We start from the raw sequence: 16,819 nt of genomic DNA, 5'->3' as shown, positions 1-16,819 counted from the left end.
CCATGGGTGGATGGCACGGAGTGGTGGTGCCATTGTTTGCTATGCAAGGGGGGAGGGGGTGGGGGGTGGGGGTTTGGGTGGGGATGGGATTCTGTGAGGGTTATTTGCAAGAGGGGTGGGTGTGCTGTGCTGAATCTGGTAACGGGTGGTTTGGGCGCTGGTTTTTCATGGGCTATGCGGAGTTTGGTTGTTTAAAGTGGGATGGCTAGTTTTAAATTTCTGTCCTTGAATGTCAAAGGGCTTAACACCCCTAGAAAGCGGACACTCCTATTTAAGGAATTAGATCGTCTGAGGGTGGATATTGCCATGTTGCAGGAGACCCATTTACGGAAGAGATATCAACGATTGATGGGTAATCCCAAGTATCCTTATCAGTATTGGGCGGCGGCCACGGTAGCGTCTAAATATACTGGTGTGGGCATTTTAATACACAGGGATTGCCATTTTGAGCTCAAAGAAACATATGATGACCCTAATGGTAGATTTATCTTGGTAAAAATTCGCATAGGTATTGAGCTGTATACCTTGGTATCTCTGTATGGCCCTACCTCTCAAAAACAAGACTTTTACCGTACCTTGAATTTGACTCTGCAATCCCGGGTAGAGGGCACCTTACTTCTGGGCGGGGATTTCAATTTGACTTTGAATCCACGCCTAGATACTTCGGTGGGTTCCAGTTCCGACCCTAAAAAAGCCAGGAATGAACTGAAAGTGTTGATGAGGTGTTTTGGTGTACAGGATATATGGAGGGCCCGCAATCCCACCTCGCGGAATTACACTTTTTATTCTGCCCCGCATAATAGTTATTCCAGAATTGATATGTTTATGGGCACTTCTGGACTGATCCCCAGGGTCTTGCGTGTTGACATCGAGCCTATTTTGTGGTCCGACCATGCGCCCCCTTTGGTTTACCTTACAGGTGCGGGAATACGATCAGGGTACGAAATATTGGAGGCTCAACGATTCCTTATTAGATGACCCTGAGTTTGTTACCCAGATCGATTCAGACATTCAAGAGTATTTACAAAATAATGATACAGGGGCTGTTAATTCCGTGACTCTATGGGAGTGTCTTAAGGCAGTAATTCGGGGCAAATTTATTGCCAGGGGGGCCCTGTTAAAGAAGCAAAGGGAAAAGGAGCGGGCTCTTTTGCTGGCCCAGCTTCACGATCTCGAAAAATCTCATAAACAATCCGGAGCCCCTAGGTTGCTACTTCCCCAATTGAATGATCTCAGAAATCGTATAGCGTCTCTGGATGCAGCATATTTAGCTCACCAATTACAACTTACCCAGCAAAAGTATTTCGAAGGGGGGAATAAGGCAGGGAAAGTTCTTGCTAATATCCTTAAGCGGCGGCAGGCTCAGACCACTATTATTAAGAATGCCGTGAATGCCGGTATAGAAAAACACAAATAAAAAATAAAGATTAAAAGTAAAGAGGGAGAGCTGTTAACAGACAATAAGTCTATTAGGGGGCGTTTTCATCAATTTTATGCCGAGCTCTATGCGATGGACAAGGATATAGGGCAGGGTGATATTGACCAATATCTTGAAACATCTCAGGTACCCAAGTTGGAGGAGTCTCACCAACGTGTTCTGAATAAGGATATCTCCACGCAAGAGATAGTTTACGCTATACGATCCCTTAAACTTGGGAAATCACCGGGCATTGACGGCTATACGGGTCGGTTTTATCAAACCTTTGCATCTCGTATAGCGCCTGTTTTGGCTCAAGTGTTCCTGGCACTGAAGGAGGGGATCTCATTTACTAATGCTGCTAACACTGCTGGAATAACAATCCTCGCTAAACCGGGAAGGGACCCGACTGTCTGCGGGTCCTATAGGCCGATATCCCTCATAAATATTGACCTAAAAATTTTAGCAAAAATTTTAGCCACGCGATTGAATGGCTTCATTGCCCAAATTATTCATCCCGATCAGGCGGGTTTCATCCCCGGCCGCCAAGCCAGCAACAATGTACACAAAATAATCGATTTGTTCTGGTGGGTAAAAAAGTGTAATATACCAGCGGTAGCTTTGGCGCTGGACGCTGAGAAAGCTTTTGATATGGTGCACTGGCCCTATCTTTTTGCTTTATTGCGGAAAATGCAATTTGGTGATACCTTCATACAGTGGATCCAGCAATTGTATTCCAACCCGTTAGCATGCATAAAGATTAATGGGGGCTATTCCTCTACTTTCCCGGTGCGGCGTGGTACCCGACAAGGGTGTCCGCTGTCCCCGATTCTTTTTGCAATATTTCTGGAGCCTTTTGCCGCCTCGATCCGCAATCATGCCGGCATTCAGGGGGTGGAGGTGGGGGCGTTTAAGTCCAAGCTTTCCATGTTTGCAGATGATATACTGCTCCTGCTCACCCAACCTGAATCTTCCCTGCCGCACTTGACCAAGGCTATGGAGGCGTTCAGTAGGGTATCAGGTTTTCGACTCAATTGGGATAAGTCTGAGCTATTAATGAATATTAATCTATCCAGCTCCTCTGCACAAATTCTTAAGCAACGGTTTCATTTTAAATGGGCGCAAGATAAATTGAAGTACCTGGGAGTGTATATTAGTGCATCCCAAGATTTATTTCCTTTAAACTACGGGAAGCTGTGGACCTCGATCCTTCGAGAGTTGGAGGAGTAGAATAGATATAGCATCTCCTGGCTGGGTAGAATTGCTGCAGTCAAAATGACTGTGCTCCCAAAATTGCTGTACCTGTTTCAAACCCTGCCAATTGATATACCTAGGCGCATGTTAGTGCAATGGCAGCGGAGGTTGCTAACCTACGTTTGGGGGGGAAAGCGTCCCCGTATTGCTAGACATACTCTTTATAGGCCTAGAGCCCGGGGTGGCCTGGGGGTCCCGAATCTGGAGCGCTATTTTATGGCAGCCCGATTTAAATCCTTAGCTGATTGGCACAAGCACGCTAACCCGAAGCCCTGGTTTCGTTTTAGTCAACAGCTATTGGGGGATGTGCCGTTAAGCAGTCTCTTGTGGCAGCCTAGGAAGACCTGGGTGGTGGCTCCCGAGAATGTTTTGCCTCCAACCATGGTCTTTGCCCTGCAGTACTGGGGAAACTGCAAGAGGGCGGTCTTGGGGACCCGTGAATTTCACGGATCTACCTACTTATACGCAAACTCAGACTTTTCCCCAGGGTATGGGAGTACGGCTGCTCGCAGATGGAAGGCTAGGGGCATACGAAACTGGGGACAGGTCATGGGTGCTAAAGGTTTACTACCCTTCTCAGACTTGCAGTCCCGATTTGGCTTGGAGGAGGATGATGTCTTTTTCTATCTACAATTGCGCCATTATGCGAGCACTTCTTTGGTGTCTCCTCATGTACTTTTGGGGCCTTCTGAGTTTGAAAAAATGTGTCAGAAAGCAGACTTTACGGTTAAGCTAATGTCTGGTTTGTATAATTTGATGGGGCTTGCATCAGGGGGGAAAACGAAGGCCATGTTGGCTTGGGAGCATGATTTACAGTGTATTTATTCCACATCCGAATGGGAAGGACTATCGTTGGACTTGGGAAAGGGCCTCATTGCAGCATCATTAGTGGAAAACTCCTTAAAAATGTTTTTCCGTTGGTACTTCTATCCGACCCGTTTACACCGGATGTCCTCCCAGTTGTCTAATCGGTGCTGGAGAGGCTGTCAGAGTGACGGCACCTACTTTCATATGTGGTGGACCTGCCCTGTACTTCGGCCCCTGTGGCAGGAGGTAGAGACTTGGATACAACAGCTGTGTTCCGTTTCGGTGGCTTTATTGCCACAACATGCCTTACTGGGTCTCCCACTGCTCCCCAGTAAAGGGAACTATAACAGGCTAGTGAACTATGTTTGTACTGCCACTCGGAATGAGATTGCCAAGCACTGGAAAACTGCCTCTGTACCTTCGATGGCTCAGGTGCAGGCCAAACTGAGTCACATATATACTATGGCGGAAATTACAGCTAAGCTCCATAGGCGCATGCAGCGCTTCAGAGACATTTGGTCACCCTACAGCATTTGGTTGGCGGCCCAGTCGACCTCTGCTACCGCTTGAGAATATGTACTTTGTACTACATGGGAAGCTTGTTTTCGCCCATTGGTATTTTGTTTTATGTTATAGTGTTCCTGTTCCCGACTTTGGAGCACTCTTTTTTGGAGCACACTTTGGGGGGGTGGGGGGTAGAGGGATAACAGAGGCAAGAACACGTGGTGTAATAGCAAACATCATTTTATTTTATTTTCTTTTATGCATTCATGTACTCAGTGTTCTGTATACTTCTATATCATGAGTTGTCAGGTTGTCCTGTTCATTCTGATCTGTCACCTGTAGATTGGTTGTATTTTGACTTTATTGATATTTCTTGTTTAACTACTGGCGTGGTACTCTGTAGCTGTGCCTGATATCTAATGTTCTGTGTACTTGTCTCAATAATAAAACATTTCATTTAAAAAAAAAGAAAGGGATAGGAGAAGTGATTCAGTATTAAGGTGTTTCCGGAAGCCAAATTGGGAGGCATGGAGGATCGCATGGTTTTCGAGGAAGTCCATGAGTTGAGAGTTGACAACTTTTTCCATCAATTTGGAGATAAATGGGAGGTTGGATATAGGGCGGAAGTTGGAAGGATCTTTTGGGTCTAATGAGGGTTTCTTTAGGAGGGGTTTGACTACCGCAAGTTTGAGAGACTCCGGAACCATCCCATGGGCAATGGAGCAGTTGATAACATCTGTTAAAGCTCTAGCTATGGTATCAGGGATGGCTATTAGGACTTTAGTAGGGATGGTGTCATTCGGGTGTGAGGCAGGCTTGAGTCTTCGAAGGATATTAATGATCTCTTTGGAGGATGTGAAGTCCAGAGTGGTCATTGCGGGTTGGGAGGGTATGGGGAAAGTAGGTGAGTCGGAGGGGGGAAATCTGGACAGGAGGTTAGAGATTTTGCTTTGGAAATAGTTGGCCAGTTCTTCACATCTGGTTGCTGCCTCAGCTTCGGGTATAGTGGGGGAGGGAGGAGTGGTGAGTCTGGAGACGTATGAGAACAGCACTTTGGGGTTGAATGTGTAGTCATGAATTCTTTTTGCGTAAAAGTCTCGCTTGTGTTTGAGGGTAGAGAGTCTGTAGGAGTGTAGTGCTGTTTTGTAGCTAGAGGCGAGTTGAGGGGTAGGGTCCTTACGCCATTTTCTTTCCTTTTGTCTAAGGTTGTTTTTTAGAGTTTTTAGTTCTGAGTTGTACCAAGGTTTTGAGGGTTTAGAGGTGTTTATAACTCGTTTGGAGAGAGGGCAAAGCTTATTGGCAATGTCTTCTGTGATGCTGTTCCAGGATGCTAAAGCTGTGTCAGGGTCTGAACAAACTAGAGTTGGTAGGGATGACGATAAAGCGTCGGCTAGTTCATCGTTGGGGCAGGTTTTTCTGTATGTTATAGTGGTGCAATGGGTGTTACGTGGGGGGGGGGGGCTTTGGTGGAGAGGAGGCTTTCTATGAGGCAATGGTCGGACCATGGCACAGGAGTGCAAGTAGGGGTGTTGGAGGTAAGTATGTCAGAGATGATGAACATCAGGTCGAGAGTGTGTCTGGCTTTGTGTGTGGGAGATGCTATGATTTGTCGGAGGCCTAAAGCAAGGAGGGATTGTATGAGAGTCTCACATGAAGTGGAGAGGGGAAGGGCATCTACATGGAGATTAAAATCTCCAAGGATAATGGAGGGATATCTGTTTTTATCCATTCAGTGATAAATTCAATTAGGGGGGAGGGGTTGGTCTCGAGGCAGGCTGGGGGGGCGTAAACTAGGCAGATTTGCAGAGAAGTTGCTCTAAAAAGGCCTATTTCAAGGTTTGGTGGAGTGGTAATACGGACAGGTTTGAGGTTTAAGGATTTCTTGGCAATCAGAAGGAGTCCTCCTCCTCTCTTTTTAGGTCGGTGGATTGGGAAGATGTCGTGGGGAGTTGATTGATGAGGACGGTGTCTGAGTCTTTGAACCAGGTTTCCGTGACAGCACAGATGTCTGGTTTGCAATCAGTAAGAAGGTTGTTAAGGATGTGTGTCTTTTTGGATAAGGATTGGGTGTTGAAGAGAATTATGGAGAGGGTTGTGAGACCAAGGAATTGTGTCAAGGGAGAGGTGAGGATGGGGATTAGGGATTTGCGAAGGAGGGGAGGGTGGAAGCGAGGGGGGGGGGGTAGGCTGGAGAGTGGGTGGTGGATTCTAGGGATTGGGTATGCAGCCATTTGGGATAGCTGGTAAAGAGGGGAGGTGTACAGAAGGTGTTTGAGGGAGTAATGGAGGGGAGAACTAGGGAGTGAAGGGGAGACAGCTGCGAATAGGAGGCAGTTAGGTGCAGCAGGTCGCATACAGTGCGACCTGCTGCACCTAAAGTGTGCAGACATAAAGTGAACTGGAAACCGCAACAAGTCAGACTCTTTATGTAATGTACCAATGGAAAAACAGGAACATCACTATTCCTCATACAACATCAAACAATAAAATCAAGAAACATAAAGCATCAATCATAATAGTAAAACCATACTAATAAAAAGAATTAATTTCAAAACAGCAGATGAACAGAATAACATCCAATAATTAAAAACTCATATTTTTTTAAATTTCTCAAAACCAATACAATACTTCAAAACACCAGATAAGAAGTAAACAGGAAATGCCTTGCTTTGACAGTGGAATTGATTCTCCCTTCCCCACATAGTCATAAAAAAAATAAGTACCTCCAGTTACTGCCGTCATACCCTACTGGGCAAGAAAGGATAGTGCTGGTTGGTAGGTACTCAGTGCCCATCCAGAAAAGGATTCTACCCTTCTTTACCTTTTACAGAATGTAAGTAAATCTGGGGCAAAGGCATAGGAAGGTGAACAAAGGTAAAGTAATGTAATCCTTAGTAGGGGATCATAAAATGATGGAAAGGGGCTCCCTATTGATTTGTTTGGTGGCTTCTTAAATTGTTCATGCAGCTGGTGAAGTGGAGCTGTATAATGACAACCACCACTCTCTTCCCTGATTGGATAGGGAACTCTGATCCCGATCCTCACCCCAGTATTGGCTCAATAAGGATGACCCACACCACATTTCAAACATCCAAACACTTAACTTTGTTTTCTGGATGAAACAGCCAGCAACTATTTACAAGGTGACATTGTTAGGCACGGAAAACACCAGAATTTCATGGAATTCCACATACACATCAGAAATGACTTCAGCAACATAATAATTACATTCCTCCATCTCCTTTTCCCACACAATTACTTTTCCTTTCAGCTCCTTTTTCATGCATACCTCAAGTCCAACCATCTTTCACATTTAAAGGGGACATAATGCAACTCCCATTTGCATGACGCACTCACACTAATCCATCCGAACTCCACAACACCTTCCTCTCTGTGCAAGTTCCTCAGACTACTGCATTCAAAGGACCCTCGGGACTCACCCCTCTCCTGAATGACCTCTTCTTCTTTTCACCTCCTGGTTAGCATCCCAGGAGGATGAAAAAAAACTCTCCATGCCACTCCTGTGAGAGGGGAGAGACCCTGCAGGGCCCTACAGGCTGGTGACTACACCTCTGGAGTTCCCTTTCAGACACCCCACTGTGCAAAACACAGGAACCAAAGGGCAAAACCTCCCACTCTTATACCTCCCTCTACACCTTGGTCACCCAATCAGTAAACCCCATAGGTTTAAGGCAGGGGTCAGGGACCTATGGCTCGCGAGCCAGATGTGGCTCTTTTGATGACTGCATCTGGCTCGCAGACAAATCTTTAATAAAAAAGTAAAAATCTAACAAAACCCCCCACCCTCCTATCGCCCCCCAAGACCTCCAAAATTAATTTACTACAACCCAAAATGGCGTCAACGGCCCTTTGCCCTTACTATGACACAGGGGCTACCGCCGCCATTGGTCGACCCCAGTGGCATAGTGAGGGCAAAGGGCGGTCGGCGCCATTTTGACTACTGGCAGTCGACAGCCCAAGTCCAGGAGATCGCTCCCTGACCGCTCCTGGACCCCTGCTGGACCACCAGGGACTTTTGGCAGGTCTTGGGGGGGGTCAGGAGGGCAGGGGTTGTAGTTAGTATGGCTCTTTCAGAATTACATTTTTAAATATGTGGCTTTCATGGCTCTCTCAGCCAAAAAGGTTCCCGACCCCTGGTTTAAGGGAACAAACAGCATTTCCCCATACTCATATTATCAGAACAAACTACAATGCTTACACATCTAAATGTCATCCAGTGGTCTTTTTGCAATACAAAGGCAACAGACCTATAAAACATTTTCCAAAATGTGTCTACATAATAGCAAGGTCTCCCCATCCAAACTGTCTTGTAGAACTAGAACACCAAAAAGAGGGCCAATTTTGGGAGTATCCCTCCAGAAAATTAAGGGGAAGAGCTGTGAAAAGATATCATAATCTCCCTGATCAGTAGAAGGTCAAAAGGGAGCACGGACAATGCACGCTGTGACTGACAACTCTGCCAAGCTCTCAAGGAGGTGGCAAGGAGGTGATAGGATTTTAGGAGACTCACAGGTACCAATCATGGAGATAAGAAGTCATCTAGGAAGCTCACAGGACAACTTGGTTACACTTCCCAGCTTCGTGTACATGGCAAAGCTTGTACAGCTGATGTTTCTCTTTCAGAGTAAAGGTAGGCGATAACCAGAGGAAGAACAATGTAAGCGTGGACACATGCACAGGCCAAATAGATGTTATCAGCCAACATTCACTGTCTCCCTATGTTATAAAAGGTAGTGATAACCAGAGGAAGAACAATGTAAGCGTGGACAAGTGCACAGGCCAAATAGATGTTATCAGCCAACATTCACTGTCTCCCTATGTTATAAAAGGTAGGTGATAACCAGAGGAAGAACAATGTAAGCGTGGACACATGCACAGGCCAAATAGATGTTATCAGCCAACATTCACTGTCTCCCTATGTTATAAAAGGTAGTGATAACCAGAGGAAGAACAATGTAAGCGTGGACACGTGCACAGGCCAAATAGATGTTATCAGCCAACATTCACTGTCTCCCTATGTTATAAAAGGTAGTGATAACCAGAGGAAGAACAATGTAAGCGTGGACACGTGCACAGGCCAAATAGATGTTATCAGCCAACATTCACTGTCTCCCTATGTTATAAAAGGTAGTGATAACCAGAGGAAGAACAATGTAAGCGTGGACACGTGCACAGGCCAAATAGATGTTATCAGCCAACATTCACTGTCTCCCTATGTTATAAAAGGTAGGTGATAACCAGAGGAAGAACAATGTAAGCGTGGACACATGCACAGGCCAAATAGATGTTATCAGCCAACATTCACTGTCTCCCTATGTTATAACATAATAAGGTTCAGAAAGCTAGAATGTGTGCAGCGTGCATGGCACAACAAGGAGATGAGGGGCTAGGACCAGCACCATATAAACACACACTATAATGAATATTAGCACTGAAACGTTAACCTAATTTACCGTTTGCAATTCCACCATAGCGGTAACTCACTCCACCAAATTGCCACTCTGCCTCCAAGTGCTCTGGAAAACAGGAACTTCGAAATATCTGTTTATCTGTTGCTGGAAGACAAACAGAGAAGTACCTCAAAGAGCCAGTAAGTTACAGGGAAACAGCAATGGCTGAAGCGTCAGGTACAGAAACAGAAGGATCAGGAAAAAAGCAGTAAGTGCAGAATTAAAGGTGCAAAGCAGGTACTAGATGCAGAAAGAGAAGACAGCAGAAGAGGTGAAACAACAAGCAGGTGTCAGGCAGCGTCCACTATCTGAGAGGGGAAGGGGTCAGTTTCCTGAACACAGAGGAGTAAACTGGTGGAAGTGAATACTCCAACGCAGAAATTCACAAAAGTATCTTCTTCTGTCTCTACCTCCAGTTTCCACAGCTCCCAAGGTTGCCAGTCGTGCTGCCTTCAGACCCAGGCCCAAGTAACTGCAGATGGAGAAGAAAATTACAACATGATTCATATTCTGGGCCAGAGCACGTTTACTGGCTGCAAAAAAAACCACCTAAAACCATATCATCTTCCACCATGTCTCCAATTCTCCCTCCCTCAGGCCTGCACCACCTGCCTTTCCTGTTCAATAGCCCTGAAATTTTTTATTTATTTATTTAACGTATTTATATACCGTTTACCAATACAAATATCGATCAAAACGGTTTACAGCAATGTACTTATAATCAAGGTCATTTAAAATAAAACTAAAATATAAATAAAATAAACTAAATAAAATATAAAATAAAGTAAAGTGAACATCTAAACAAAGTTTGAATAAAATGAAATGCCATGGCTTCTGGGGATGCAGGAAAGGTGATGAAGTGAGGGAGATCTTGCTTATTATAGAGGCTCCAGTAATCAGTGTCCCTCACCTTGCTGACATGTATGGAAAGAAGCTGTGAAATTGTGATGCCACGACAGCAATGCAGAAATTAAGGACTGCATGTAGTGTGTAAGGGAAATGTGTAAGGCTAATCTTGTGAATGCTGCTGTGAGTGAAGGACTCAGAATGAATAATGGGAATGCATACTGCACTATTTTGCCAGTAATTCTTCATGCATGACAAGGAGCATGTTGTGTGTATAAGGGAAGAGTCCTGTGAATGATGCTGTGAGTGCAGGACTCGGAATGCATACTGCACTATCTTGCCAGTAATTCTTCATGCATGACAAGGAGCATGTTGTGTGTATAAGGGAAGAGTCCTGTGAATGATGCTGTGAGTGAAGGACTCAGAATGAATAATGGGAATGCATACTGCACTATTTTGCCAGTAATTCTTCATGCATGACAAGGAGCATGTTGTGTGTATAAGGGAAGAGTCCTGTGAATGATGCTGTGAGTGCAGGACTCGGAATGCATACTGCACTATCTTGCCAGTAATTCTTCATGCATGACAAGGAGCATGTTGTGTGTATAAGGGAAGAGACCTGTGAATGATACTGTGAGTGCAGGACTCAGAATGAATAATGGGAATGCATACTGCACTATCTTGCCAGTAATTCTTCATGCATGACAAGGAGCATGTTGTGTGTATAAGGGAAGAGACCTGTGAATGATGCTGTGAGTGAAGGACTCAGAATGAATAATGAGTATCTAGAGTAACTAAATTACGTATTTTAAGTCTTTTATTTATTCAGTCATATTTATTTATTGTCTTTTCTTTATAAAAGTCAATGTGGTTATAGTACACAACATCAATATGCAATTTAAAATTCAGAAAGAATATATCATTCCAACATCTTCCCCTAAATATCTAAAACATTGCATAAAATTCCTTCCTTCTACCTCACACAGCATAAAACCTCTGAAGCCAACCCTCTACAATGCTCCTGTTCTGAACATTGTCAGAAATCATCTCCGTCACAAAATTCCCTGCAGTCCTTACTAATATTGACTCTGTTAGGTCTTAATAAGGCTCATTAAGAAATATCACACAAAAACTTCTTGAAAAGCCAGATGTTCAAAGCTTTCTTAAATGTCAAATAATCCTGCTGCAAGAATTCGCATCTGCCAAACTGTTCCATAATCTAGGCATAGCTATAGAAAAAGCACAGAGAAAAGTGAGACGCAAATTTCCTTTTCAGCAAAAATTACTAATAGCCCTCGTTGAGATGAACCAAGCTGGTGGGTTGGTCTGTACTGCTGTAATTTCTCCTGTAGATAAATTGGTGCCAATACATGAAAAGCTTTAAATACCAATTCTAAATTAAATTCTGTCTTCTACTGGGAGCCAATGTAAACTTTCAGCACCATCAAAATTCTAGCTACAATATTTTGGATTACTTGTAATGTGGTCAGATATTTGTTACTTCTTTCATAAGAACCGCTATACTGGGTCAGACCATCAAGCTCAGTGTCCTGTCTCTGGCAGCATCCCCAAAAAATACATCCAATTCTTCTTGCTTACAGTTATCCAGTTACATGTAGCCAGATAGGTTTAGGTGAGAATATTCAATGGGAAATTTATCCTGGGACAAGTTATCTGGCTATCTTTAGCCAGATAATGTGTTGGCTCACTGATTTACTGAATATTACCCATCATAGTTTCAGCATAAAGGTCTTTCCTTTCACAGCTGCTATTATTAATAGATTACTTATACTAGGTTCATTTTTTTTTATTTTTTGATATATTATCTTTACCTTTCTTTGGACTATATTTGGAATTATGTTGTCAAAAGAGGCCAAGAGCAATTGTCACAAGAAGAAACATGGACAAAGGTAAAAAGTGTGCAAGAGGTGTGGTCATTGTTAAAAAATACCATCCTAAAAGCACAGTCCAGATGTATTCCACACATTAAGAAAGGTGGAAAGAAGGCAAAACGATTACCGTCATGGTTAAAAGGGGAGGTGAAAGAAGCTATTTTAGCCAAAAGATCTTCATTCAAAAATTGGAAGAAGGATCCAACAGAAGAAAATAGGATAATGCATAAACGTTGGCAAGTTAAATGTAAGACATTGATAAGACAGGCTAAGAGAAAATTTGAAAAGAAGTTGGCCGTAGAGGCAAAAACTCACAGTAAAAACTTTTAAAAATATATCTGAAGCAGAAAGCCTGTGACGGAGTCAGTTGGACCATTAGATGATCAAGGGGTTAAAGGGGCACTTAGAGAAGATAAGGCCATCGCGGAAAGATTAAATGATTTCTTTGCTTCGGTGTTTACTGAAGAGGATGTTGGGGAGGTACCCGTACTGGAGAAGGTTTTCATGGGTAATGATTCAGATGGACTGAATCAAATCAAGGTGAACCTAGAAGATGTGGTAGGTCTGACTGACAAACTGAAGAGTAGTAAATCACCTGGACCGGATGGTATACACCCCAGAGTTCTGAAGGAACTAAAAAAATGAAATTTCAGACCTATTTAAAACCAATCTGAAAACCTGGCTTTTTAAACAAGCTTTTTATAAAGACAAAGAGAAGGATGAAAACAACCGAGAAATAAGGTAGCACTAAGCAATCAGTTTTTTTCACTTATGTCTCCAAATACATATTAAATGTAGACTTGAACCACGTAACAGTCACCTAACCCACGTAAAAACTCTAATTTACACCTAGTTTCTCTTATAAAAAAATGTTACCGTTCCATGTTGGCACAAGTTTAATTTGTAACCTATACCAATCATATTTGTATTTTGTGCCTTTATGTAAACTGTTGTGATGGTGAACTAACTTAACAACAGTATAGAAGAGTTTTTAAATAAATAAATAAATAAATAAATAAATAAATAAAAAATACATTAGTAAATATTTGTAACCTATCATTAAAATCATCCATTGTACCTGAAGACTGGAGGGTGGCCAATGTAACCCCAATATTTAAAAAGGGCTTCAGGGACGATCCGGGAAACTACAGACCGGTTAGCCTGATTCAGTGCCAGGAAAAATAGTGGAAAGTATTCTAAGCATCAAAATCACAGAACATATAGAAAGACATGGTTTAATTTTATTTTTATTTAAAACTTTTCTATACCGTCGTTAAGTTGGTTAACCATCACAACGGTTTACATAGGGGCGCAACAATAAACATATGGGTGGTATAGATTACAACTTGTTAAGTGCCATCATTGTACGGTAACAATGGAACAAAGTCAGCATGGCTTTACCCAAGGCAAGTCTTGCCTCACAAATCTGCTTCACTTTTTTGAAGGAGTTAATAAACATGTGGATAAAGGTGAAGTGGTAGATGTAGTGTACTTGGATTTTCAGAAGGTGTTTGACAGGCTTCTAGGAAAAGTAAAAAGTCATGGGATAAGTGGCGATGTCCTTTCGTGGATTATAAACTGGCTAAAAGACAGGAAACAGAGAGTAGGATTAAATAGGCAATTTTCTCAGTGGAAGGGAGTGGGCAGTGGAGTGCCTCAGAGATCTGTATTGGGACCCTTACTTTTCAATATATTTATAAATGATCTGGAAAGAAATACGACAAGTGAGGTAATCAAATTTTCAGATGATACAAAATTGTTCAGAGTAGTTAAATCACAAGCAGATTGTGATAAACTGGAGGAAGACCTTGTGAGACTAGAAACTTGGGTATCGAAATGGCAGATGAAATTTAATGTGGATAAGTGCAAGGTGATGTATATAGGGAAAAATAACCCATGCTATAGTTACACAATGTTAGGTTCCATATTAGGTGCTACCACCCAAGAAAGAGATCTAGGCGTCATAGTGGATAACACATTGAAATTGTCGGTTCAGTGTGCTGCGGCAGTCAAAAAAGCAAACAGAATGTTGGGAATTATTAGAATGGGAATGGTGAATAAAACGGAAAATGTCATAATGCCTCTGTATCACTCCATGGTGAGAACGCACCTTGAATACTGTGTACAATTCTAGTCGCCGCATCTCAAAAAAGATATAATTGCGATGGAGAAGGTACAGAGAAGGGCGACCAAAATGATAAGGGGAATGGAACAGCTCCCCTACGAGGAAAGACTAAAGAGGTTAGGACTTTTCAGCTTGGAGAAGTGACAGCTGAGGGGGATAGGATAGAGGTGTTTAAAATCATGAGAGGTCTAGAACGGGTAGATGTGAATCGGTTATTTACTCTTTCAGATAATAGAAAGACTAGGGGGCACTCCATGAAGTTAGCATGTGGCACATTTAAAAGTAATCGGAGAAAGTTCTTTTTTACTCAATGCAGAATTAAGCTCTGGAATTTGTTGCCAGAGGATGTGGTTAGTGCAGTTAGTATAGCTTTGTTTAAAAAAGGATTGGACAAGTTCTTGGAGAGAAGTCCATTACCTGCTATTAATTAAGATGACTTAGAAAATAGCCACCGCTATTGCTAGCATCAGTAACATGGAATAGACTTAATTTTTGGGTACTTGCCAGGTTCTTATGGCCTGGATTGGCCACTGTTGGAAACAGGATGCTGGGTTTGATGGACCCTTGGTCTGACCCAGTATGGCAATTTATGTTTTTATGTTCTAAATGGTTAAAACCACAAAGCAGACAAAAACAAAAGCAGGGCATCCCCTGACTCAGTAGTCATAAGTGACGCGAACCAATCATAAGGTCTGGTAACAAGCAACACCAACCACAATGCTAAGTGGGACTGCTCTGCTTGAAGGGATAAGATGCAATTATCATAACTACAAGAGGCAGATCACAACTGAACAACATGAGACGCCAAGAGTGGAGAACATCAGAGTGAGGAACCATTGAAAACACAGACACCTGCCCTGCAAAGGACCAGGTGGCCATCTAGACACATAACAACTCAACTTTGGCTGATAATAGACTGAGAAGGAACTTGTATTTATAGAAATATGATAGTAGAAAAAGACCGTATGGCCCATCCATTCAATTAATTTAGCATTATAATTCCCATCACTTGCTTAGAGATCTCCTGGATTTATCCCAGGCTTTCTTGAATTCAGATCCTGTTTTTGTCTCCTGCACCTCCACTGGGAGGCCATTCCATGCATCTACCACACTCTCTGTAAAGAAATATTTCCTAAGATTACTCCTGAGTCTACCCCCTTTCAACCTCATTGCATGGCCTCTCGACCTAGAGCCTCCTTTCTGTTGGAAAAAGGCTCACCTTTCTGTTTAGAGGTACAGAACTAGCCACATGGGTCCTAGAAAAGATGGGTGAAAGTTTGATCAATAAACCTTGGTGAATCTTATCATTTCCTCATTGCTTCATACCCAGTTGTGTGGCTGAGGATTGTGAGGTGCCAGCCTTATGCATTTCAGACCTTGCAATCTTCAATTTGATTCTTAAAAGACAACTAATTATGTCAACAGCCAGGCCCTGTTTTGTGTCTTACTGCCAAGTTTTGTAATAATCTCCACAGACAGCAAGGTCAACGGAAAGTGCTTTCGATAGTGCAAGCTGTTTTTAGCAGTTCTGATATTTTCTATTTCTTTTTCATATTTTCCAGAGATGTGCTTGTTGAACACCTAGAGAAGTCAGTTCCAGTGCCAAAACATGGGCCATGCTGGGTCTTGCACTATAAAAAGCACTTTCCCTTGAATTGTGGTGATAGCTGCACGATTCTAAGATAAATTGTTAACAAGCCTGTTGTTTTGAGAATGGGAGAGGATGTGGTAAATGATAACTTAAAAAAACATTTTTCTGATACTGTTTGATGCCTATTACAGGCAAGAGACAGTGGATTACAAATATTGCGCCAGAGTTTAAAAAGGCCCAGCGACGCGCGTGTAAGTCCCGGGGCTTGCAAAAAGGGGCAGGGAGAAGGCGGGGCGTGGGCAGTCTGGGGGCAGGGCCAGAGGCTCCAGGCACAGCGGCCATTTGCTGCTGTGCTTGGGATCGCGCGCCGACAGTCGGCTGGTGCACGCAATTTACTTCAGCCCCAGGGTTGAAGTAAGTTTAGAAACAAAAAAAAAGAAGACCAAAAAGGTAGGGGGTAAAGGGCGGGGAAGGGAAGGTGGGGTGGGGGGTAGGGAACGGGGGAAGGCAGTGTGGCTCGGCGCATGCAAGGGGGTGCACAATTGTGCTGCCCCTTGCACGCGCCGACCCTGGATGTTATATTATGTGCGCGCATGTTATAAAATCGGGCGTACATGTACGCCCTCGCGCTCCTTTTTAAAATCTACCCCATTGGGTTTTATGTGTGTTTGATGCCACCTTCCTTCGACTATTAAATATTAACTTGACGGTTATGTTTTCAACACCTCAGCTTTTGCATAATTTGTAATGGTGACATTTTAAGAGTTATTTGCTCTTTTTTGAATTGGATAATGGTCATAACCTAGGCATTGCTAGATACTTAAAAGATAGTTTAAAAAATCTGCACCGACTACACTGAGCAAAGGGGAAAACATAAGGTAATAGAGCACCACAGACAATGGAGCATTTGCA

The 16,819-nt window shown here is 43.1% G+C and overlaps 1 protein-coding gene across 6 annotated transcripts in view; it reads right to left on the bottom strand.

The window, feature by feature from the left end:
- ENTPD5 (ectonucleoside triphosphate diphosphohydrolase 5 (inactive)) overlaps nt 1-16,819 on the bottom strand; it is a 235,517-nt gene that overhangs the window by 43,088 nt on the left and 175,610 nt on the right. For all 6 annotated transcript variants that reach the window (XM_029598448.1, XM_029598443.1, XM_029598449.1 and 3 more), the window contains 2 exons: nt 9,864-9,925; nt 9,457-9,558 (listed from right to left, as the gene is read on the bottom strand). In XM_029598448.1, coding sequence (XP_029454308.1) covers nt 9,457-9,558; nt 9,864-9,925 — 164 coding nt within the window. The remainder of the gene's footprint in view (nt 1-9,456; nt 9,559-9,863; nt 9,926-16,819) is intronic.

Source organism: Rhinatrema bivittatum, chromosome 4, assembly GCF_901001135.1.
Source record: "Rhinatrema bivittatum chromosome 4, aRhiBiv1.1, whole genome shotgun sequence".
Taxonomy (NCBI): Eukaryota; Metazoa; Chordata; class Amphibia; order Gymnophiona; family Rhinatrematidae; genus Rhinatrema; species Rhinatrema bivittatum.
This window is presented reverse-complemented; position numbering and strand designations above follow the sequence as displayed.